General features: G+C 40.2%; 1 protein-coding gene across 7 annotated transcripts in view; it reads left to right on the top strand.

The window, feature by feature from the left end:
• Positions 1-24790, top strand: part of ATP11C (ATPase phospholipid transporting 11C (ATP11C blood group)) — a 192585-nt gene that overhangs the window by 144679 nt on the left and 23116 nt on the right. For all 7 annotated transcript variants that reach the window (XM_037052626.1, XM_037052628.1, XM_037052627.1 and 4 more), the window contains 4 exons: positions 4999-5101; positions 6315-6460; positions 13697-13756; positions 22137-22264. In XM_037052626.1, coding sequence (XP_036908521.1) covers positions 4999-5101; positions 6315-6460; positions 13697-13756; positions 22137-22264 — 437 coding nt within the window. The remainder of the gene's footprint in view (positions 1-4998; positions 5102-6314; positions 6461-13696; positions 13757-22136; positions 22265-24790) is intronic.

Here is a 24790-nt window from a genome sequence, read left to right as displayed (position 1 = left end):
TAGTTAATATGCCATTCTGGGGAGTTCTATTACACATGTGCGAATGTCCACTTTCAATTTGTTTCTTCTTCAAAGAGCCATTCTTACCTTATGACATCTTCCCTGGCATCATCCTCTTTGTGGTCAAAGTCAGGAGTCTTCACACCAATTTAAATTAAACCTATGCTTCACTTGTTGTTCCCTCCAGTTGGCTGACCAGTTCCTTGCCTTCCAAGCTTCTCTACTGAGTATTTGTGTCTGCTGCCTCCCCTGGCCCCATCCATTCTTTCTTCTCATCTTACTCTGCTGGGTTGCCTGGAGGACCGCAGTGGCCTCCTTGCCCAATCCATCATGCTGGCTTCTGTTCCCCTGCTCAATTCTCTGCTGCAGGTGACACTCTCAATTACATCCTCCTTAAAACTTGCCATTCTTGATTTCTGTGATGGTCCAGTCCTGACTTTTTTCCCCTACTAGGCAATCTAGTGTCTTTTTATTTGGTTTCATCCTCTGTCTTCTCCCTAATTACCAGTTTTCTCTAGTCTTGATTTTTTCTTCTCATTATGTCTCATATTTCTAGCTGCCTATAGACAGCTCCTTATGGATTCCCCACTGCCACATTAAATTCTAGCATTCTAAACAGATCCTACAAGTTTTGACCTTCAGGCTAGTTTGTTTCATGTCTTCATTATTTCTGTTACCAGTGCCATTTTTCTTTTGCTTTCTAAGTCTTCAATGCTTCTGGCCGGCTCTTTTTTTAAGAGTTTATTTAGCTATTTAGAGAGAGGGGAAGGGAAGGAGACAGAGAGAGGAACATCAATGTGTGGTTGCCTCTTATGTGCCCCACACTAGGGCCCTGGCCCATAACCCAGGCATGTGCCCTGACTGGGAATCAAACTGGTGACCCTTTGCTTCATGGGCCCACACTCAATCCACTGAGCTACACCAGCCAGAGCTGATCCTGCTCTTCTTCACTCTGTATATAGTCACCATGTCCTTTTATTGGTTCTACCTTTTGTCATAACTGTCATTCTGGTGCCATCTTTTACAACCTCTTACCTCCAGCCCAGTCCAAGCCCTTATGACTTTACCCAGAGACTGATTTGATTTCCTTGCTTTCATAATTCCTCTTTTAATCTCTTTCCCCACACTCTCAAATTAATCTTGTTAAAACACTCCTCTCGTCATATATTATTGCTCAAACACTAGGAAACTACTCAAAAACAGTAGTTTCCTAGTCCCTCAGGATGAAGGGCGGATGACTCAGTGTGGCGCTGAGGGTTCACCCTGTTGGCCCTAAATGGTGCCTACATACTTTGTGTCCACCGTAACTCCCGTGTCCCGTGTGGATTGTTGTCCCTTTGTGTCCTTTCCACATGCCAACTTCCAAGCTTTCCTCACATCATTTTCTCATCCGGAATTCTCTCAGAATTCCCCTTGGCCTAATAATCACCATATTTTTTGGACCATAGATGCACCTAGGTTTTGGAGGAGGAAAATGGGGGGAAAATTTTGAAGCAAAAAATGTGGTAAAATATTTACTAACATAAATAACATAATATTTCACCAATGTAAATGTAAACAGAACTCGACAGTACCATTAACAACCATTATTCCTCCCAAATGGGGGGGGGTGCTTCTTATAGTCCAAAAAATACGGTATACTCACAATAAAACCCAGTTCAAGGGCCACTTGAATAGGCTGTCTTTTTCAGCTCCTCCAGCCTGCATTGATGTGCTTCGCCTTGCTCCCTTGTACTCACTGGGTCCAAGGAACTTTAGAGTCTCGGTTACACGCTTTCTCACTGCTGTGTACACTATGGTGTATTCCCTCGTATGTATTAGTCTTGCTTCTTCAGATTCTTTAACTGCTTGCTCTACACCCATGGGATGACTGTGTTTTCGGGTTCTCCTTTATATATAAATCACCCCGTGCCTCACACTTTCGTGCACGTGTGTGTACACACAAACACAGCTCGTCCTAATTTAGGGCAATGTCGCTGTCTGCTTTCTTCTCACTCTCAATCCCCACCAGTCAGCTGCTCTTCTTTTTCGTTCAGCCTTGAGAACCCTAGTTAGCATCAGCTGGGGAAGCATATCCTGCCAGAACAGGATCCGTAGGAATCTCACCCTTTAGTCGGAGGCAGTATCCCTCCCCTCCCAGTTATTGTTGTTCAAGTTGCTCACCTGGATTTTAACTGCTCCACTGCTCAGGCTAGTGTCTGAATTCCTGACCCAGTACTGCTTCTCCCACCAAGAATGCGGGACCCCTGTGCTGCAGTCCTCAGTCTGTTTTATTTCTATCATTACAGCCTCGTCTGTCATGGCCATATAGGTGATTTTCAAGTCACTTCTCCAATCCCAAATCTTTGGGTTTCTGCTTTACCTCTGTAGCTTCTTAACTGAACACATCTTCTTGGGTGTGTCATTATCGCCTCAACTCGGCCTTCTCTGGAGCCCAACTGTCATTTCCCTTGTCTTTTTCTACATCTGTTACTGAGCGCACTGTACAAAACCTCGAAATCCTTGTTGACTTCCCCCATGCTTTACCCTACCACATGATCTCAGTCACTGAATTCTGTTTTCTAGTACATCTTCTGTCTTTTCCGTCCATTCATTTCCCAGTCCAGGCCTTTAACAACTAATTGAACTGCACCTATAACTAGCCACCTAACTTCTCTTTGCCTGCAGTCTTGCTTTTTTTCCCCCTCCTCTTGCACCCTGCTGCCCGTCACTTTCAGAATATCACCCCCTGTTGATCTGGCCCCAGGTATACCTGTCCATTCCCACTGTATGAAAACTCATGGATCTATTCAAGCCAGCTCTATTTTCTGAGTGTATGCTGTACTTATCTAGCTGTCTGTCTTAGAACATGGCATTTTTTTAATCTGAAATACTCCTCCCAACCCCCTTTTCCCCATCCATATAAACCTTAACAGTCTTTTGTGATTTAGATCAGGGGTGTCAAACTCATTTTCACCGGGGGCCACATCAGCCGCACAGTTGCCTTCAAAGAGCCAAATGTAATTCTAGGACTATATAAATGAAACTAATCCTTAACTAGGGGCAAGGAGCTCAGTGCTGCCACTGGGTAGAAATAAGGTGGAGGGCCGGATTTGGCCCGTGGGCCTTGTGTTTGCCACTTGTGATTAGATCAAAATACTCCTCTATAAAATCATTTTTGATTACTGTGGCATATAGTAGCCTCTTCCTTCTCCGAGATCATAGACCTTATATGGATGACTTAGATGACACTGTTATATATTCCCGTGCACAGATTATTGCATATTGTTATTTTGTATTGTAAATAAAATTATCTAATATTCTTGTATTCATTCCCTATCTCTACTACGTCATCATATGCTTTTTAAGGTGTGTGACCAAGCCTTGTATTTTTGGGGGGTATTTTGTACATTGTTTTGCACATTTAGTTACATGCAGTTATAGTTGATCAATAAATAGCTTTTGGTATATTGATTTCTTTTTCATGAAGCTATCCTAGAGATTGAAGAGAAATTCTTAATCCAGGTGACCTGGGGCTCAGTTAAAAAAAAAAACATGTTTATCTCTCTAAGTCTTTCATTATTTTATAGTCCATGATCATACAGCCTTTTCTCTTTCTGGGAAGACAAGCTTTAATCTTTTTAATCTATATTTTTATGCAGAAGCTGTCACCCTTGATAATTTCCATTGTCTTTCCTAGACCTTTCCTGGCTGCAGTTTTTCTTCCTTGAGGTACAAGTCATTACCGCATGTAGTATAACGAGTACAATTAGTTTAACCAGTATTGTAGCCAATAAAAAACCAACTTAGTTTGGGTTCTCTAATTTCGTCAAGGGCTCACGGATTATTTCTGACAGTCTTAAAAGTTTTGTAAAAGAATCCGGATGAGAGGAGGGATTGGAGGAAAGCTGGCATTTCACAATACCATCATTTTTGTGTTCAGTTTGATTGGCTGTGGCTTTGGGGGTATGCTATTTAATACTAAATAAAACCTAACTGAATTTTGTGTAAAGAAAAGACTAGGGGGTGGTTTAGCCTTGTATAAATGATTTTTAATCACTTCAGTTGTGTTTAAAATGGATTTTGTTTATGTTAACTGGTAAAAGCAATTGTGAGGCCAGAAATTTTATAAGGCATTATTTAACTACTGGGTTATATAAGCTTTTAAAAGCTGCTAGGTTCCCAGGGATTTTGAGGGTTGACACATAGAGCAGTCATTATCTAAAACATAGACTAGGAGGACAGCTGCTTACCCAATACACTTCCCACAAGTAACTCCACCAGAAGATTTATTTTATTCAGTACCTACCATGACCACAGCGTGCAGCTACACTGTGTCAGCACCTTGAAGAGACACCCAAGGAACAGTGACAGGCTTTTTACACATACATATCTCAGCTACTTTCTGCAAATCTCACCACCTTTAAGATGACCCCTTTTCAAATGCAGCTACCTATAGGAGAGGCGAAGTGATACTGGGCAGTGGGAGAACTGTAGTTGCCAGCTACACGAGGCAATAATTTAACGTTAGATAAGTCCCTGGGAATAAGGTGTGGAGGGCACCGATGGGGAGTGGGGGTGTCAGCAGGGAGGAGAGAGGGAGAGGTTCCCCAAACATTGTTCTGTCACTTCCCACTTTTGTTCCGCCAGCCCTATGCATGGTGCCCCAAATCAGCTTTCTGGTCTCCACCGTCACACATTCAACACCTAATCTCAGAGGACACAGGAAGCAATGAAAGAGAGGGAAACACGTTGGCCTTTCATATAGATAAGAGGCAGGCGTTTTTGATAGTGTGTACATTCACAGAGCCAGAAGCAAGTGGGCACTGGTATTGTATTTTGAAAAGCTGTGTTCTCCTGCCTCTGAGAATTTGAGACCGTTGTACATACATGCATAAACTCCTTTTCTGTTTGCGAGCCCTCCATTTACAAATGTGAATGAGGCATCTACTTCTAATGCAGTACAATCTCACATTTGACTTTGACCTTTTCTGTACCTCTTTTGTATTTAATGTTTAGATCGTCAGAATGGTGAAGAACTTAAAAGGCAGCCCAATAACACTGTCAATAGGTGATGGCGCCAATGATGTTAGTATGATCTTGGAATCCCATGTGGGAATAGGTAAGAAACATCTAATGAGATGGCAGCTGTAAGCTATCAGTATTGCTTTTAGGTGGTGTGATGTGATGTTCTAGAGAGATTGTTTGGGTCGCTCATCCTGAATTCTAATTTGGGAATGATAACCGTTCATTGAATTAATGTTCCCGTATGCCCATGTAACGTATCTATCCCAAAGACCGACCTACACATGGGGGGATATAGCAATACAAGTGTGAGGATCTTTTTACATGAGCCACGTAAAGTGAATTTCCCAAACCTGCTGGCAGCACAATTGATCATGTAGCTCTCACTAGGGCAGCACGCACGAAACTGTGTTGTTTTTCTGTTCCTGGCCACATCTCCTGCTTATGTTGCTGCGCTGTATCTTTATAGAGAGATTCTTAACTGTTGGGTACTAAGAAGTGATCATTGCTTGGCTGGTTTTCCGCATAGTGATATTTATGGGTGGTTTGGGCTGTAGTGTTGAATTAATATGTTGGCACGTAACAACAGCTTCTGCACAGCTTGTCCCATTCCCCACTCATCCCTTGGTCAGGCTGCTGGTAGGCAGACATCCTAATATGCCAGCAAGCCTGTTTGTTTTTGAAGGGGGAGAAATAATGGAATTACTATCTTCTGAATTATTGTACTGCAGTTTGGATTCCCAAATGCCCCAATTCTCCTCATTTGGAAGTAACCCTATGTTGTGTGGAACTCTTCGTTCTACTCATGGGTTATCCAGTGAGGCAATGGCCTAAAGCCTCTTGAGCTCATAGAAACTTGGGCTGCTACTGGGAGTTTCCTTCAGTGAAAGAACTTCACCATCTCATTGTAATGCTTCAGTTTTGAGTTCCTAGACCACAGACTCCAGGTCTCTGGGTTGCTTTAATATTGTACCCAGGCTTGTGCCATGCACAATTAAACACTAAGTGGCCTTAACACAATTTCCAGATGTAATTTTTTCTTAAGATAATTTTTGCCTTATAATGATTCAAATAATGATTCTATTTAGTTGTATATTGTGTTAGAAATAGGTAATTACCAGTTAAACTTTGTTGTACCATTTATTGCTGTCTCTCATTGTCATGGTTAAAGCACTTTTTGCTTAAAAAAACCACTAAGCTAAAGTACATTTGAACTGGCACATGTAAGCAAGTTAAAAATATGAAAATAGCAAGCCTGTGTCTTGCTTATTTAATAAAATACTCACCCTGTAGAGATTTTCTTTTTTTAGGTATTAAAGGCAAAGAAGGTCGCCAAGCAGCCAGGAATAGCGATTATTCTGTTCCAAAGTTTAAACATTTAAAGAAACTGCTATTGGCTCATGGACATCTGTATTATGTGAGAATAGCACACCTTGTACAGTATTTCTTCTATAAGGTATGTGATCAGATGTTTGCAATTTAACCTAAGGCTACTTACTCCAGTGTGGGCTCAGCTTAGTCATGGTGTTTTTCCTCCTTTTCTCATGTTCCTTTTGCTGTCTTCATACTGAAGTGTGTGGTCATTACAACAGATCCGTTTATGGAATCAGAAGCTAGAAATTCCTTTTAATACAAGAGATTTGAGATGAAACTTTAAGCCAGCTTTCTTGAACTATAGTTGAAATACAATCAGATGTGCCCATTAAAAGTGTACAGTTCTGCCCTTGGCCAGTGTGGCTCAGTTGGTTGGAGCATCGGCCTGAAAACTGAAAAACTGAAAGGTTGAGGGTTTGATCCTGATCAGGTCACATACTTAGGTTGCAGGTTCAATCCCCCCCCCCCATTGCCCCAGCCCAAGTGGGATGCTTATGGGAGGCAGATGATCGATGTTTCTCCCTCTCTCTCAGCAATGAAAAACTTTCCTCAGGTGAGGATAAAACTGTATACAGTTCTACTTTGACAAATGTATACACATTCATGTTACTATCACCCCAATTAAAAGTGGACCATTTGCATCATCCCAGAAAGTTCTCATGTGCTCCTTCCCATTCTCCTCCACCCCTGACCCAATAACTAATCTGATTTATATTAACATATATAGTATTGTAATATATAGCATATAATTTATAAATTTAGATATAATTTATGCAATAACCATATTAGATATGCCTGTTTTAGTACTAAATAGAATCATAGGTACTCTTCTGTGTCTGGCCTGTTTCATGTAGCATGTTTTTGAGTTTCATCCATATTGTATCATCTATCAGTAGTTGGTTCCCTTTTTATTCTGAACACTATTCTAAACTACTCTTTTTAGTATTCTCTTTTCAAATGAAATGACGCAGGTAACAACAGATAGAAGCAGGGCTGCACTGACTAAAAGGTGATGGGGCCAGAGCTGTGTGCTCTCTCAACTAACCTGTCCTGTCCAGAGGTTCCCCAGAGCACAATTTGGTACCTATGTATCTATGAATATAATGGAAGGCGCTCATTTTACACATAATGAACGTGTCACACATGAAGGTGAAGTAACTAGCCTAAACTGTACACATCATTTTTAGCCAAGATGGCCCAGAAAGTGATCTCCTGTCCTTTATTATGTTCAGCATAGTTTTTTGAAAGACTTTTTACTTTCAATTTTAAAATCATTTCTGACCACAAAGAAGTGGCAAAATGACTGGAAATTTTGCCCAATAATTTGCCACCTGTTAACACCTTAGATAACCTGCAACATAGTTATCAAGATTAGTAAGTTGATCTCAATTGGCACATTATTAATTAGCCTACATACCAGATTGGAATTTTGCCAGTGGTTTATAGAATTTCCATCAATTTGAGTTTGCCTAATGTTTGCTTACTGTTAGATTCTGGCTATGCATTTTTGGCACTTGTGGTCAATATGTCTCATTCTTGATAATGTTGACTTTGATAACTTGATTGAAATGGTGTTTTCAAGACCCTACAACTTTGTTCTGTGTAATTTCATTTGAAAAGAGCATTCTAGTGGTTACCAGAGGCTAGGGGAAGAGGGAATAGGGAGATGTTACTTAGGGGTACAGATTTGCCACTGAAAGATAAGTTCTTTAGATTTATGTACAGTATGGTGATTGTAGTTAATTATATTGTACTATATACTTCAAAGTTGCTAAGACTCTACATCTTTGATGTTGATAATTATGTGATATGACAGAGGTATTAGCTAATATTATGCTAGTAATCAGTTGCAGTATAAAAATTTATCCAACCAACATGTACACCTTAAACTTACACAGTGTTGTATGTCAATTATATGTTAATTTAAAAAAAAACAAAAGCCAAGCTTGCATATCCCCAAGTCCTGAAAACAGGCAGTTAGTGATGGAAGAAGACTTGACATGGGGAGGTGAACACACAATACACTATACAGATGATGTATCGTAGAACTGTACTCCTGAAACCTATATAATTTTATTAACCAATGTCACCCCGATGAATTCAGTTTTAAAAAACAAAACAGGCAGTTACCCTTAGAAGTGAAACACACACACACACACACACACACACACACACAAGTGGCTTCAACTATGAAGCCCTTCCTGACTCTGCTGTGTACATTTAACCACTCCCTTCCGAGACATATATGATACCTTCTTTGTATATTTGTATCTGTTCCTTCTACTGGACCATAAAGCCTGTGATTCTGTGAGGTGCGGAGAGAGCACTCTGTTACTAAAACAGATATTTTTTTCTGAGTTAAAATCCATTACTATTGTTATTCTATTACTCATATCGTCATGGATTTGGCCCCTATGTTCTTTCAACGTATCTCCATCATTTTTAACTTTTTGTGTTATTGTGGTAAGAGCTCTCTACCCACTGAACAGATTTTGAAGTATACAATACAGTGTTGTTAACTACAGGCACAATATTGTGCAGCAGACCTCTATAACTTGCTCATCTTGCATAATTAAAACTTTGCGCCCATTGAGTAGCAACTCCCCATTACTCCCTGCCCCCATCCCCAACCTTTTGCAGGCTTCCTTTTTTCCGGTACCAACTGGTGTTCTAGGCTCATCTTGTATTTTTCCTGCTCCCACCCTAGATTAGTTTCTTCCATTTGTAAATGGTATTTAGAAATCAAGTCCTGGCTGGCATGGCTCAGTTGGAGCATTGTCCTGTACACAAAAGGTTGCAGGTTCGATTCCCTGTCCTCGCACACATGGGAGGCAACCAATTGATGTTTTTTGCATTGATGTCTCTCTGTCTCCCTCCCTCCCTCCTTCCTTCTCTCCCTCTCCCTCCCTCCCTGCCTCTTCTCTCTCTCTCTGTAAAGCCAGTAAACATTTTTTTAAATAAAAAATCAAGATCTGGGTGCTAGATGTATTCATTGCTGCTGAGCTGGCTTTGGTCCTAGGTCTTCTCAGTGGTCAGAACTGGGAAATGGAGTTGGAAGCCAAGGTATCAGTATAAATCCAGTATATGAATTCAGTTTATACTGATGATACCTTTGATGCCAGCCAACACCACAAGGTTCATTCTAACTCTTCCCTTTTCCTTATTTGTGACTCCTTTCTCCAGTGATAAGAAACCTGGTTCTCATTACCCTCAATATGTTTACTTATTTACTCAATCCTAGAGTACATTTAAAGTAATTTCAAAATTGCTAACGCACTCTTGGGACAAACAGACTCACTAACTTGAGTAATATGTCTGTGTGCATATTACTTCTGTTTGTCTTTAGCCTTGAAATGTATAGTCAAATACTGTTTTCAAAATTACTTCCCCCCTTTTCTACCATTTCAGTGTGGTTGTGTTATTTATTTGTAATATATTCAGGTTAAGTTTTAATTTGTGTTCCCTTTGGGTTTTTTCTCGCTAATCTTGCCTGATTTTGATTTTTTGATTATGTGTAACGCATGGTTCTCCTCAAGATGAGGTTCTCTGAGGATGTTCCTTAGGGAGTTAATGCTCTAAATAAAAGGAGAATTATACAAGTGTCTTTTCTCAAATATTTTTTATACATAAGTTGTTTTCTAAAATGAAATTGAAGTTCTCTGTAAATGCATACCAATAGAGAGAGCAAATGGTAACATCGTGTGACTTGTTTTTTTGTCTATACAAATGAATGTGTATATATATCATTTTTATGCACTATATATACTGAGTTTTTCACTTCTTATTGAGATATAATTCAAAGAACAAAACTCACTGTAGTGTAAAGTACAGTGGCTTTTAGTGTATTCACTGTGACTTGCAACCATCACCGCTAATTCCAGGACATTTCCATCACTCCAGTAAGAAACCCCAAACCTATTAGCAGTCAGCCCCAAAGCATACTGTTTTGCATTTTGCCCTTTTTACTTAATATATTGTGAGCATTTTTTCACCACATTAAATACTCACCTAAAACACAGCTATTGTACAGTATCCCAATCCCTCATGTCTGGAAACTGAGGTAGATTCCCCAACAACACCTCGATTTTCATTTAGCACCAATCAGAATATGTTAAACTGAGCCTGCATACTTATTTTTGTCTACCAGAGAATACAGTTTCCCAAAGATCTTAATTAGACTCCAATTTATAGGTATATTATCAAGTTAATGTGCCAGTTTTCAATGATTCAAGCAGTTAGGGTGTTTTTTCCCCTGTATTTCATAGGAGGGAAAGCTCAGCAACTGCTTTTATGTGTCAGTTTTCTATGATGAAACCTGGGTCTTATTAACTTTATATTTTCAAAAAAATATGTAACCTTGACCTCAGGTTGACATATTTGCTAAGACCTTGTTGATCATTATCAACTGGTATCCAGGCCAAATATGATGGTGATCAGTAATGATAATTAACCCAGTATGTGTAATTTAACTCACTGGTTGACAAAAGTATTTTCTTATTTAATCCTCACAAATATTTTATGAGGCAGTTAGTATCATTTCCATTTTGGATATGTAGAATCTAGGGCTCAGAGACCTTACATAACTTGCCTTTGGAGACAGCTAGGAGGTGCCAGAACAAGATTTCCACAGTAGCTGTACTTTAATTCCAGGACTCTGTACATCATAATTATGGGCTATCAGGCCTTAGACTCAGTAACCTAACAGCCGCGCATGGAGATGGGTTGTTATTCCCTCTTACCTCCCCTCAGTAGGAGCGCGCATGAAGATTTGCCATCGAGATCTGCCAACCATCTGATCCCTAATTCTAGAAGCTTGGTTTGCCTCTTTTTCAATTTTGACCTGCAATTCATTCAACTGCCACCAGATGGAAGGAATACTCTGTTAAGGAAAACAAAACAAGCATTAAAATGGCTAATGTTGACCAGTGTAGTCAGTCGAGGGTTTCCCGGTGGAAGGGATTATTTAGGTTCTTGGTGCCCTCATCTTCATAGGATCTCTGTGCCCGTCATCTCTTAGTTACTGACCGAGCGGTATTCCTCTTTTAGTGCTGCTTTTTGTCCCAAGATGATTTCTAATACTTTTGACCCTCTTTTGCTGATCTAAGAAGCCTTTCTGCGTCTTCAATTTGCCATCGCCTCACCCCCGAAGTACTTCAGTGGCAGGTCTTGCTTTCTGTTTCTCCATGCAATCTACTTTGCATAATTTAGCCAGGTTAATATTTGGAAAATGCCACTTTTCAAAAACAAACAAAACAACAGACCTCTTTTCAACTGTATTCCAGAAACTCTACTCTCCATTGTCTAGGATTGGTCTGGCTTTCAAGGTACCCCATAGTCTCTCCCTCTCTCACCTTATCTGTTTAAAATATATAAGGCCGTACCTAGGTTTCTGCTATCAACGTATCAGATTCATCTTTAGCACCTAATTCAACTGTTAACTTCTCTATTCAATCAGCAATTATGTTTGAATGTGTTACCAGGTGCCAAGCACTGTTTTAGGCACCAAGAATCCATAATGAGATAAAATAGGCAAAGGCCTTGTTCTCATGGAAATTACATTCTAGAGGGAGGGTCAGACCACTCCTTCCCACAAAGCACCCCCATAACCCCCACCGAGCACTGCCTCCTCCAGCATCAGGACTTTTTAAAAAATATTTTATTTATTTATCTTTAGAGGGGAAGGGAAGAAGAGAGGAAGAGAAACATCAATGTATGGTTGCTTCTCGTGCATCCCCTCTGGGAACTGGCCTGCAACCCAGGCATGTGCTCTGACTGGGAATCGAACCGTGATTGTCTGGTTCACAGGTCCACGCTCAAATCCACTGAGCTACACCAGCCAGGGCAGCATCAGAACTTTTAAAAAAAATAAAGTATGACTCTGGAAACGCTACCTACGATACTTTGCATTCTGCTAGAACTGATGCATACAGTTGAATGTTGCCCTTCCAGATGATGAGCTCTTTGGAGCTATGACACACACTCTGATGCCTTAGGACAGGGGGGTCAAACCCATTTTCACCGGGGGCCACATCAGCCACCTGGTTGCCTTCAAAGGGCTGGATATAATTTTAGGACTGTGTAAATGGAACTACCCCTTAACTAGGGGCAAGGAGCTCAGCACTGCCACCAGGTAGAAACAGGGTGGAGGGCCACATTTGGCCCGCCAGCCTTGTGTTTTCCACCTGTGCTGTAGGAGTTACTCAAAACATGGGGAGCACTTTAGGAACATCCTCTAGAGCCTGTAGCATTTCACCTAAGCATCCTCAGCCAGGAAGATGTGCATCCTTTGAGGATGCATTGGATTTTTAAAAACACCCTGAAGTCTCCCAGCCTGGGAAATTACCAACTGAGAATGTGTGACAGGAAGAAGGAGACTGGCTCAAAAATGGGTTCTTAAAAGCGCTGCCCAAAGAGAAATCCACAGACAACATGAGCAGGGGACAAGCAACTCTCAAATAAGGTCACAGCCTGCCCTGAGGAGTAGCACTCATTTGAAAATATTAGTTCTGATAGTTTGGCCTGAAGACATTAATTTCAGTATTTAGAATCATACCTAGTAAACTTAATGCCTTGTGAATTCCCTGCTTGGGTTTTTTAAATCTGTGTTCAGTATTCTCCCAGTTAAATTGTAAACAAGTCACTTAGGAATAAGAAGTTTCGTTTTGTTTTTGTATCACCCACAGTGCCATCTTTGCATAGAACAAATGACCCGTATTAATATGTTGATTGTTGACGAGGCAGTGATAAAGGCAGTAAAGCATTAGTTGATAGTGTTAGTGTCAACACACACTGTAATGATTCCCTGGCTCTTTAATGGCATCAGTTGACTTAAAATATGGGTTGGGCAAAAGCAGGTTTACAGTTATGAGTAAAAACACAGAGTTAATAAAGTCGTAATAATCATAACCTACGTGTCTTTTTCCGTATGAACAACTGTAAACTTAGTTTTGCCCTCCCCTGCACACACACACACACAGCTTTATGTCATTCTACTTTATAATGATTTTGCAGATCTAATTGTGTTTTAAAAGCCAGTCCCATTAGGGACTTGTGGTGTATGGTCACATTGCTTCCCCGGACAAAGAAATAACAAGAGGTTTTCATAAAGTAAGATCTTTTCTGCCTTGGTAGGGCAAAAGTTGGTATTAATATGAATTAGTCATTTGTTTTCCCGTTATTTCCTTACAACTCTAGACTAGAGACTTACTGCTTTCTGATATTAGAAGGGCTCAGTACCGACTAAACTATCTGGAGTAGTTTCCTGTTTTGTTCAAAAACTTAAGTGAAAACATTAACCTTTTTCTTCATTTTTTTCCAGAACCTTTGTTTCATTTTGCCACAGTTTTTGTACCAGTTCTTCTGCGGATTCTCACAACAGGTTTGTTTCCCTAGTTATTTGTTACAATGTAGTTTACATTTGCTATTAATAATTTACCTTTTTCAGCATTTATTGGATTGTAGCTATTAGAGAAGTATGACCGAAATAAAAGGAGGTTTGTGTTTTTGTTGTTAGATTTTTTTTTCTTTTTTGGCTCAACAGTTGATATTATTGGCTTCCATTTTGACAATAGCAAATGTTTGTGGTTTTCCTTTAGCAGTGTTCTTATTATTACTTTATTTTTAAAGTTATTTAGATACCTGGTTGGAATTGAGATAAGCTTTAAAGAATATTCTATTTTTTTCCTTGTATTAGCGTATACAGTGTTTTCCAATAATCCTAAAATGCTACAGTTTAATATTTCATCACATAAAATCTCACACCTTTGCAGTTTCTCAGTTTGATTTCCTAGAAAAACATTGACCTTTAAGCTGGCCACAAAGCTTTGATTCCTGGATAAAACCTTGGATTATTTGAACAACTCTGCAGTTTTTGTCCCCTATTGTTTTCTTTTGCTTTTTTTTGAAATCCTCACCTGAGGATATATTTATTTTTATTTTTTTAAGATTTTATTTATTTACCTTTAGAGGGGAAGGGAAAGAGAGAGGGAGAGAATATCAATGTATGGTTGCCTCTTGTGAGTCCCCCGCTGGGACCCTGCCTGCAACCCCGGCATATGCCCTGACTGGAAATTGAACCTCGATCCTCTGGTTCATAGGCCCACACCCAATCCACTGAGCTACACCAGCCAGGGCTATATTTATTAATTTTAGAGAGAAACATCAGTGAGAGAGAAACACTGATCAGTTGCCTCCCATATGCACCCCAACTAGGGATTGAACCCATAACCTAGGTATGTGCTGTGACTAGGAATTGAACCCACAACCTTTAGGTATATGGGACGATGTTCTAACCAACTGACCCATGTGGTCAGGGCTGCCTTTATTGTTTTTTGAACATTTATTACATAAAGAATATGCTATATATTAACTTGATATTTAAGTGGTGGGATGAGCCGGCAGGTTTCTCACTTTAACAACTGAAATGGAGTTTGCATTGCTTCTAGTGCAAGTACAGCTAAATATAGGAGCTCTAATGCTCAAGGACTCAGGAATTTTCGTAGTTAATCTGTGAGCAGTTCATTGATACTGCCAAGATGAGCTACTGCTAACATCACCACAGGTGTTACAGATTGAGCTTCTAAATTTTAAGGGATGCTTAATTCCTCATGGTAGAAGGGAGTTTGTTCTAATTTCGTGGCAGTATTTTTAAGTGAATGTATTCTTCTCAATGGAAAGTGACTGCTCTCTTTCTCTTGAACTTGCCCCTTCACCATTTGGTATGCTCTCGCTGACATCAGCGCCATGTTGCCAGCCACGTGGTGCCAGTTAAGCAGAATGCTTTACTAAGTAATCGTCTAGCTGTAGGAAGTGCCATCCGCTTTCTTGTATTCAAAACTAATAGTATTAGCTACAAAGAGTTTTATGAATTCTGATGAGTCTGTTTTTCTTGCACATTCAGGTTACTATTGACCAAAATGTTTCTGATTCCTCGTTTAGAGGAATGCAAGCAGGAGTAAGATATTTCAAATATTGTAGGGAAATGAATGCTAAAGGAAAATAGGCTTAATCTGGTTAAAACATTGTTTTTATTTTGAAAGGAGTCTGTTCCTTCCTTATCCTTTTAAAAGATACTTACCAAGCACAAATGTATCAAGAACTGAAAGATTTATTCTTAATAAAGGCAGCTGAGCTCCCCACCTGAGGATGTCTAGGGCCTGCTTAGGTTACCTTAACTGCTTAGGTTTACATAGGATAGTCGATATTTGGCTTCCTCAGTTGCTCAACTGGTATGTTCCTTCATTTAACAAATATTTCTTGTGTGCCTACTGTGTGCCAGACTAAGTGCTGGGGATATGACAATGATCAAAAACCTTACCTCCCAAGAGCCCTGGCTGGTGTAGCTCAGTGGATTGAGCGCGGGCCTGCGAACCAGAGTATCGTGGTTCGATTCCCAGTCAGGGCACATGCCTGGGTTGCAGGCCAGTTCCCAGCAGGGGACACACGAGAGGCAACCATACATTGATATTTCTCTCCCTCTCTCCTTCCCTTCCCCTCTGAAGATAAATTAATAAAGTCTTAAAAAAAAACCTTACCCCCATGGAGCTTGCAGTATAGTGCTAGGGGAAAGACAGACAACCATCAGATAAATGTATTATTGGGTGCCAATAAGTGCTCTTCTGAAGGGGTAAAAAAAGTATGATACATCAATACTCCCCAGAGTATGACTGGGGAAGGGGTTCACTCTTTTAGAGAAGCTGATTTGGAAAGTTCTCTTTGAGGAGGAGACATCTGGGCAGAGATATTAAGGAGATGAGGGAGTTGTGTGGATGTCTTAGGGCCTAAGACTTAGGGGAAAAATTTACCAGGTAAAAGGAAGGTCTCTGAGGTGGTGCCCTAATGTATAATATCGTTAGTTCTGAATTTGGCCTGGTGCTTCTGCTGAATGTAGCAACCTTGATTGCAAATATCTTTGGCATACTTCCAGGTAGTCAGTCAGCCCTTTTCATCTTAGGTCCACATCAGGTCTTCTCTTCAACTCCGAACCTGGAGAGGGAGCTGTGGAAAATATGGAAATGTGACCAGGATCCTGATCCTTTAAGCAAAAGGCAGCCCTTAATTTAGCAAAGCTAGAATAGTACTGATCTTTTTTCTTCATGAAAAGAAAAATTTATAACAGGTTTAACAAACAGTATTGTCAAGTAAACCTGTTGTTTGTTTTGAAAACATTCTATCTTCTCTAATTATGCATCTAAGAATTACAATTCTCTTTCATGTAACCTCAAAGTACCATAATGGAACAAAAGTAGATTGATGCTTCTTTTGTTTGAATGACATTCAAGACTAAATTGCACACCAATCAGTCTGAGTTATTTTTTCAATTTTCTCATTAGCAAAAATGGATAGTTTCCGATGAAAATACAGTGTTATATGCCAGCAGACTAGTCCTTTCCCTTGAGAATTAAAAGGAATGTAACCCCCTTTGGGGAGTACTTTGTAATTCAGTAGAATATTTTTGCTGAGTTTAAATCTTTGTATGGGAAGTCTCTTCGTGCTCTATGTAAAGCCATGTGTTTAACTTCATGGAGACTTGTGTGTGCACGTTATCTTGTTTTGTCTCTGCTGGAGGCCAGCGTTAGCCCTTTCCCTGGGCTCCCCCAGGTCTCAGTACACCCCAGACTCTGCCTTCTCCTCTCTGATTTGTGTGCCTGGGCAGACAAGGGCATGAATCTTCTCTGGCCCCAGTACTGGTCACTTAGTAAGCACTCAGTAAATGTTTTTGAAGTGAACTAATGAAAGAACTAAGGCTCTATTCAGATTTTTCTCACCCTTTTTGACACAACTCCCATGATGATAGTACGTGTATCCTTAGTAGCCATTGTTTGAAAATACATAACTGTGTTAACATATGTCACATTTAAATGCATTTTATCCCTGGCTGGTGTGGCTCAGTAGATTGAGCCACCGGCCTGTGAACCAAAGGGTCACCGGTTCAGTTCCCAGTCAGGCCACACGAGAGACAACCACACACTGATGTTTCTCTTCCTCTCTTTTTTCCTTCCCTTCCCCTCGATCTAAAAATAATTAATAATTAATCGAAATAAATAATATCTTTTAAAATGCATTTTATTAACCAAAGAACATTTATATGTGTGAAAATGCAGGTGAATATAGGACATTATTCAGGCCACAGGTAATGGTTCTATGACAACATCTAGCACAGTGTAGGAAAATGTTGGACTCAGTAAGTAAAGTATTTTCATCAAAATGAGGCTCAGAGAATACCCTGATTTTTTTCATAAAGAAAAATTTTAAATGTTAGGTCAATTTTTCACATATGTATTATAACTTCCAGTCTCTACTCATTCATTCATTCAGAGCTCAAGTTCTAAGAGCTCAAGATCGTCAAAGCCCTCTAGGCAGACACTACCAGGAACACACTTGTAGTTGATCAAATTTGGTTTATTGCTCGATGCAATGAGAAAGAATATACACCATGAGGAATAGTGGGGCCTCTCAGAAAGAGAATGTTAGGAGAGTCTTATGAGATTTGAATGGAGTTAGGTAATTTGGAGGGGGATTTAAGAAATAGGGCCTTCCTCTAGACAAGGTGCTCTTGGTAAGCAGGGGTAATTTTATGGTTGAGTATTTCATAAATCCTATGCAGGAGGAATGAAGACCAGAGGGTGGCTAATGCCGTCATTGGTCAAGAAGCAATAGTCACCCATATTAGCCAGAATGGAGATGTTAGTCATTGTGGGTGATTTGGACACTATTCATTCTCTGGATCAGGTGTGGTTGTGGAGTTGTGTTATTTCTGTTTTGGTTCATCATAGTCACAGAATGTTCTTGTGTGATATGCAGTTCTGTGAAATTGTGCCCGTTGGGCAGGAGAACACCGCTGACTAGCTGTGGGTGTTAGGCCAGCTCTGTGATGACAGGGCCTGCTTTGCTTTTTCTCAGGCTACAGCTGTCACAACATAAATAAAAATCCCTGTCCTCATGGAGCTCAAGTCCTAGCATGAGGAAATAGTAAAGATAATAAATTTACAATGTAAGTTAGCAGGTAATTGGTAGTACAGGGAAAAAATAGGATACGGGGAGGAAATGTGTCTCCGAGAGACGGAGTGGCAAGTTAAATCAAGGATGGTCTCCCTGAGAAGGTCACATTTGATCTGAGATGTAAAGGGAATGAGGAAGTACTGTCTTTAGGAAAGATGTTCCAGGTGGGCCGACAACCAGTTCAAGGGATGTCTTAAGTCAGGGAGGGATGTGCCTGACATGTTAGAGGTGTGATGAGGAAGCCACTGCCACTAGAGTAGAATGAACAAGGAGCACAAAGGTTCGAAACGAGGCCAGACACATAGGAGAAGCCAGATCGAGAATGGCTTTATAGCCACCCCAGAAATGTTCTTTTTTTTTTCTACATTCAGACCTTGAAAAAAAGTGATGACTTGATTTGACTTAATTTCTAATAGATCTGCTCAGGGCTTGGAATAGAGTTTAGGTCAAAGGGAGAAGCAGGGAAACCATTTAGGAGGCTTGTGGGGTGGTAATAGTGGAGGTGCCCAGAAGTGTTCTGGTTCTGAATATATTTGAAGATAGAGCCAATAAACACTTCTTAATTGATTAGATGTGAGGTGGGGAAAGGAATAGTCAAAGGTGAATCCAAGATTTGGGTTCTTAATCATCAGAAAGATTTAGTTGCCCTTTTCTGAGATGGGCAAGACTTCAAGAGGAGCAGGCTTGAGGTAAGGACAGGTCAGGTGTCCAGTTCTGGGCATAATTTTGAAATACAGTAGACACCCAAGAGGAGATTTCAAGTGGGTATTGCATATACAGGGTCAGGCCTGGCTGGAGATAGATATCAGGGAATTTGCTGTGAACACCTAATATTAAAATCGCAGGATTCCTACTTTTTGTGACAGCATGGATGGAACTGGAGAGCATTATGCTAAGTGAAATAAGCCAGGTGGAAAGGGACAAATACCATATGATCTCAGCTTTAACTGGAACATAATCAACAGCAGAAAACAAACAAAATATAACCAGAGACACTGAAATTAAGAACAATCTGACAGGAACCAGAGGGGAGGGGTAGGGGACAGTAGGGGGAAGAGTTTTCAGGAGCTACTATAAAGGACACCAGGACAAAACCAAGGGGGAGGGTAGAAGCAAGCAAGGGAGGGAGGTGGGTTTGGAGGGGGTGGGGGGGAGTGGTGGGAGGGAATGCAGACAACCATAACTGAACAACAATAAAACAATTTAAAAAAACTAAAATGTATTAAAATGAATTAAACTAAAAAAAAAAATAAAATCACAGGACTGAACAAGGTCACCTAGTGAGTGAGTAGAAATAAAAGTTACAGACACTGAGTTCTGCAACGCTCCAACTAAGGGCTCAGGAAGAATAGGAGACTGAGAAGGAGTTGCTAGTGAGGTTGGAAGAAAATAGCTCATTTCATAATATTTCTTGAGCACGTTAGTGGTACCAGGCACCAAGGTCGACACTCGGATCACAGATACTTTGGGGCCACTCACTGCTGTAGGAAACACAGGAGAAAGCAAATTGAAGGGGAAAGTTAATGTGTTTGGTTTTAGACATTTTGAGCTGCAGGTGCTTGTGGAACAGCCAGCAGACAGTTGGAGAATCTGGTCTGCAGCCTCGGCGATTCAGGACCAGAAAGAGTTGAAAGTCATAACCATGTATACATATATTTAGCTTTGGCTTCATGAATACATTTATTTAATCTCTAGCAAATGGCCACATTTCTTATTATAAATAATCCTGAAGAAGGAGATATTTAAAGCCATATAAAATACTAAACAGCCCTGGCTGGTGTAGCTCAGTGGATTGAGTGCAGGCCTATGAACCAGAGAGTCACCACTTCGATCCCCAGTCAGGGCACATGCCTGGGTTGCAGGCCAGGTTCCCAGTGGGGGGCACGTGAGAGGCAGCCACACACTGATGTTTCTCTCCCTCTCTTTCTCCCTCCCTTCCCCTCTCTCTGAAAATAAATACTGAAATGTCTTAAAAATGTTAAACAAATAAACAAAACTGTGACACAGGTTAGCCACTGCCGGTATTTAATTTCCCTGAGAAGCTCCTGACTTATACTTAACTGGCCTTTATTAGCTGAAAGGTCTTTTGAAAGTTATTAATACTTATTAGAAATAGAGCCAAGTAGCATGTAAACATTCTGAATAAGATTCTATTAAAAGGGGCGGGTATATGGATAAATCCATCACAATATGTTAGTTTTTTTTCTGTAGTTACTAGTTAAACTGACCTTATTTACAAAACTTTCTTTACAAAGAGGAAAAAGATAAAAAATCTGAATAATAAAATGGTAATAAATGCATATCTTTCAACAACTTATTTTTTTAAATCCTCACCCGTGGTTATGTTTATTGATTTTGGAGGAAAACTGGGTGGGGGGAGACCATCGATGTGTAAGAGAGAGATATTAATTGGTAGCCTCACATATGTAACTCAACCAGGGATCGAACCTGTAACCTAGGTATGTGCCCTGACCAGGAATTGAACCCACAGTCTTTGGGTGTAAGGGATGATGCTCCAACCAACTGAGCCATTTGGCCAGGGTATCAACAATTACCCTGCATATGATTAAATGCATATGGCTAATTGCTCCAATCAAAAGGCATAGGGTGGCTGAATGGATAAGAAAATAAGACCTTACATATGCTGTCTGTAGGAGACTCACTTCAGGTAGAAAGATACATAGACTGAAAGTAAGAAAATGGGGAAATATTTCATGAAAATGGAAATAGAAAAAAAAAAGCTGGGGTAGCAATACTTACACCAGACAAAAGAGACTAGTGAGAGACAAAGAACTGAGCAGTTCCACTTCTGGATATTTTTTTAAACTCTATTTATTTTTTAGAGAGAGAGGAAGGAGGGAAAGGGAGAGAGAAACATCAGTGTGTGAGAGACACATTGATCAATTGCCTCTTGCACACCCCCAGCCGTGAACCTGGCCCATAACTCAAGCATGTGCACAGAGTGGGGATGGAATCAGTTCGCAGACCAGCACTCAGTCCACTGAGCCACAGCAGCCAGGGCTGGATATTTATCCAAAGAAACTCGAAACACTAAATTGAAAAGACGTGTGCAACCATGTTTATTGCAGCATTATTCACAACAGCCAAGGTACAGAAACAACCCTAGTGCCCATCAGTAGATGAGTCAGTAAAGAACTGGTCCATACGTACAGCGGAATATGACTCAGCCATAATAAAGAATGAAATTTTGCCATCTACAATGACGTGGATGAACGTAAAGGGTATTATGGGTGAAACAGAGAAAGAAAGACAAATACCATATGATTTCACTTATATGTGGAATCTAAAAAACAATAAACAAGCAAAACAAATAGAATGATAGATGCAGAGAACGTTTTGACAGTTTTCAGATTGGGGGGTGCTGGGTGAAAAAGAGGAAGGGATGGAAAGTACAAATGAGTAGTTACAGAATAGTCATGGAGATGCAAAGTACAGCGTAGGGAATATAATTAATAATATTGTAATAAGTATGTGTGGTATCAGATGGGTGCTAGATGTATTGGGTGATTATTTTGTTACATAAATGTTTAATCATTGGATTGTACACCTGAAATTAATACAATATTGTCAACTATAATTTAAAAGTAATATAATTTCAAAATAATTTTTTAACTTCCTTTGTTATTACAAAAAGTGAAAATAACTGTCTTGGCCGTGATTTTTTTTTTCAAACACATAATCGTCATCTTGAAGATGATTGTTACAGGACGTTTCTTTCTCCTTTGTTATCATTTCAGCCACTGTATGATGCTGCTTACCTTACAATGTACAATATCTGCTTCACATCCTTGCCCATCCTGGCTTATAGTCTACTGGAACAACACATCAACATTGACACTCTGACCTCAGATCCCCGGTTGTATATGTAAGTAGAACATTACAGTTAAAACCCCCTCGGACTTACAGGGTTGTGGGTTTCACTTCATATGAAGGTGGGAAGGATACACACTCCTCACCTGGTTTGATCACATGGTTCTGTTCCATTCAACAGGAAAATGATCTCCTCCTATTTCCTAGGTATAGGTCCTTTACTTGAATGCATGTGAAACCATGTAATTCAAAATTATGAATTCCTAAAACTTGAACCTCCATTGTCATAGAGTTCTGGAGTCTTAAAGGAAGATAATATTTTAACTAAAAAAAAAAAGCCTCACACAAAGATCTTTGTTAGTTTACAGTATTTATTCCTACCTATAATGGATTGAACTGATGATGCTCTGTTAGGCTTTCTCTTGTAAACTGCTCCTTGAAACATAGCCTCTCTCCCTTTGTTATCCCCATTCTAAACCTTTTTGTTGGAGAGAATAATTCCTCAAGCCATTTTATTCATCGTGTGTCCATTGGAAATGCACACATTTCTGTATGGATGGGTGGACTCGGCACTAACTAGCCCCAATTGCTTAACCTGTACTTTTATTGGATTTTTAATAAGTAATGCCTGAAGCTAAGGATGAAGATGTTAATTTACATCAGATAATAAGCATTGCTAAATAGTGGACGGCAAATGCAAATGAGAGAGGTGGGTGGTTGACATGTAGGAAGGGAAGGTTTCTTTGACCGGTATGACTCATAAAATTTGCATTTAGTAATTGAGACACTTAACTAGATTTATAAAATACATCATCATCATTTTTAAAGGAAATGTTCAAACATGCACAGAAGTAGCAAAAATACTATTAACATAATGAATTTCCCTGTCCTCACCACTCAGCTTCACCAATTATCAACTCGGAGCCGATTCTTTTTCATGAATAACCCTGTCTTCTCCATCACAGACTTATTTTGAAGCAAATATCCAACATCGTATAAAATAGTTATTTCAGTGTGTATGCTTTCAACATAAAGACTTAAAAAATAACAGTGCCTATCATATCTTAAAGTTTTACAAGTCCATAATACCAAATATTCAGTCAGTGTTCAGATTTCTCCAGCTGGCTCATTTCTTTGAATAGCACGCTTGTTTGAATCAGGATAGAGGGCACATAATTTTGCAGTTGGTTAACATGCTTCTTGAGGTGAACCTGGCAATTTTTGTTGATGAAACTGGATCGTTTGTCTTACAGCGTTTCCCCTGATCTAGAGTTTGTTCATTGCATTGACGGCATTGTTCAGCACGCTCTTTCTTTCCCTGTATTTGTTGCAAAGGGATAGGTAGATCTAGAGGGGAATCATAAAAACCTTGGTAGAAATCTTGCAGAGCATCATCTCCCATACTCTCATTTTTAAAAGATTTTATTTATTTTGTAGAGAGAAGGGAAGGGAAGGAGAAAGGGGAGAGAAACATCAATCAGTTGCCTCTCCTGCAACCCAGGCATGTGCCCTGACCGGGAATCGAACCAGCGACCCTTCCACTTGTAGGCTGGCGCCCAGTCCACTGTGCCACACCAGCCAGGGCACCCATACTCTTATTTTTAAAGTGAGGAACCACGATGCACTAATGACTTTCCTAAGGACACAGGTATAACTAGAGGCCAAACCAAACTCAGAATTCAATCTTCCTGGAGACCAGCCTTGTGCTCTTATCACCAGGCTGGTGCTTTTCCAGCACTGAGCCAACAGTGTGATCCGTCTTCTGTCAACAACTAAAGTGGGGGCCAACAGTGCTATTGCCCTGCTTGGCGTGGGGTTGGGCGGCAGTGAGCAGAATCCCTTCCACTCAGTCCCAGCAAGAGCTCCAGCTGATTGCCCGAGTGCCAGTCCTGGCTCTGCCACTCTAACTGTGTGACCTTGCACGGCTTACTGGACTAAGGTGTGCCTCAGTTTCATCTTTGGTGAAATGTAGGTAACAGTAGCACCTACTTCACAATGGTTTTATGAGGATTACACAAGTGACTACACATAAAAGAACTTAAAAAAACAGCGCCTGGCCGTGGATGGTGTGGCTCACTGGACTGAGTGCTGGTTGCCGGTTCGATTCCTGGTCAGGGCACATGCTTGGGTTGTCAGCCAGGTCCCCATTTGGGGGCGTGCGAGAGGCAACTAATCAATGTATCTCTTGCACACTGATGTTTCTCTCCTCTTTCTCCCTTCTTCCCCCCACCTTTCTAAAAAGTAAATAACTTAAATAAGTAAATAAAATAACTGCAAAAGTCTCTTAAAAAAACAGTGCCTGGCACATAGTAAGTTTTCAATAGATAGTAGCTATTTGATCTTATTCTAACACCCTCCTCCACTTCAGGCCTGTATCAAGCACTTTTGTACATTAAGAATGTTGAAAAGCCAAAGAAAACTGTTGTGTACAAATTGTTATAAGGGTTTTCAGGAAGTTTTACTGAACAGCAAGTGTAGGTCACGAACTATTAAACAGTTTTGCAGAGACAGTATGCTCACCACATCTGATGCAGAAATGAAAGCCATGACATACCTGTTGCCCAGCCCAAAATTCAGTTTC

Source organism: Sturnira hondurensis, unplaced genomic scaffold, assembly GCF_014824575.4.
Source record: "Sturnira hondurensis isolate 20B ecotype Veracruz unplaced genomic scaffold, ASM1482457v3 Scaffold0007487, whole genome shotgun sequence".
Classification (NCBI taxonomy): domain Eukaryota; kingdom Metazoa; phylum Chordata; class Mammalia; order Chiroptera; family Phyllostomidae; genus Sturnira; species Sturnira hondurensis.
Note: the sequence above shows the minus strand (reverse complement) of the source record. Positions and strands in the feature narration are given on the sequence as shown.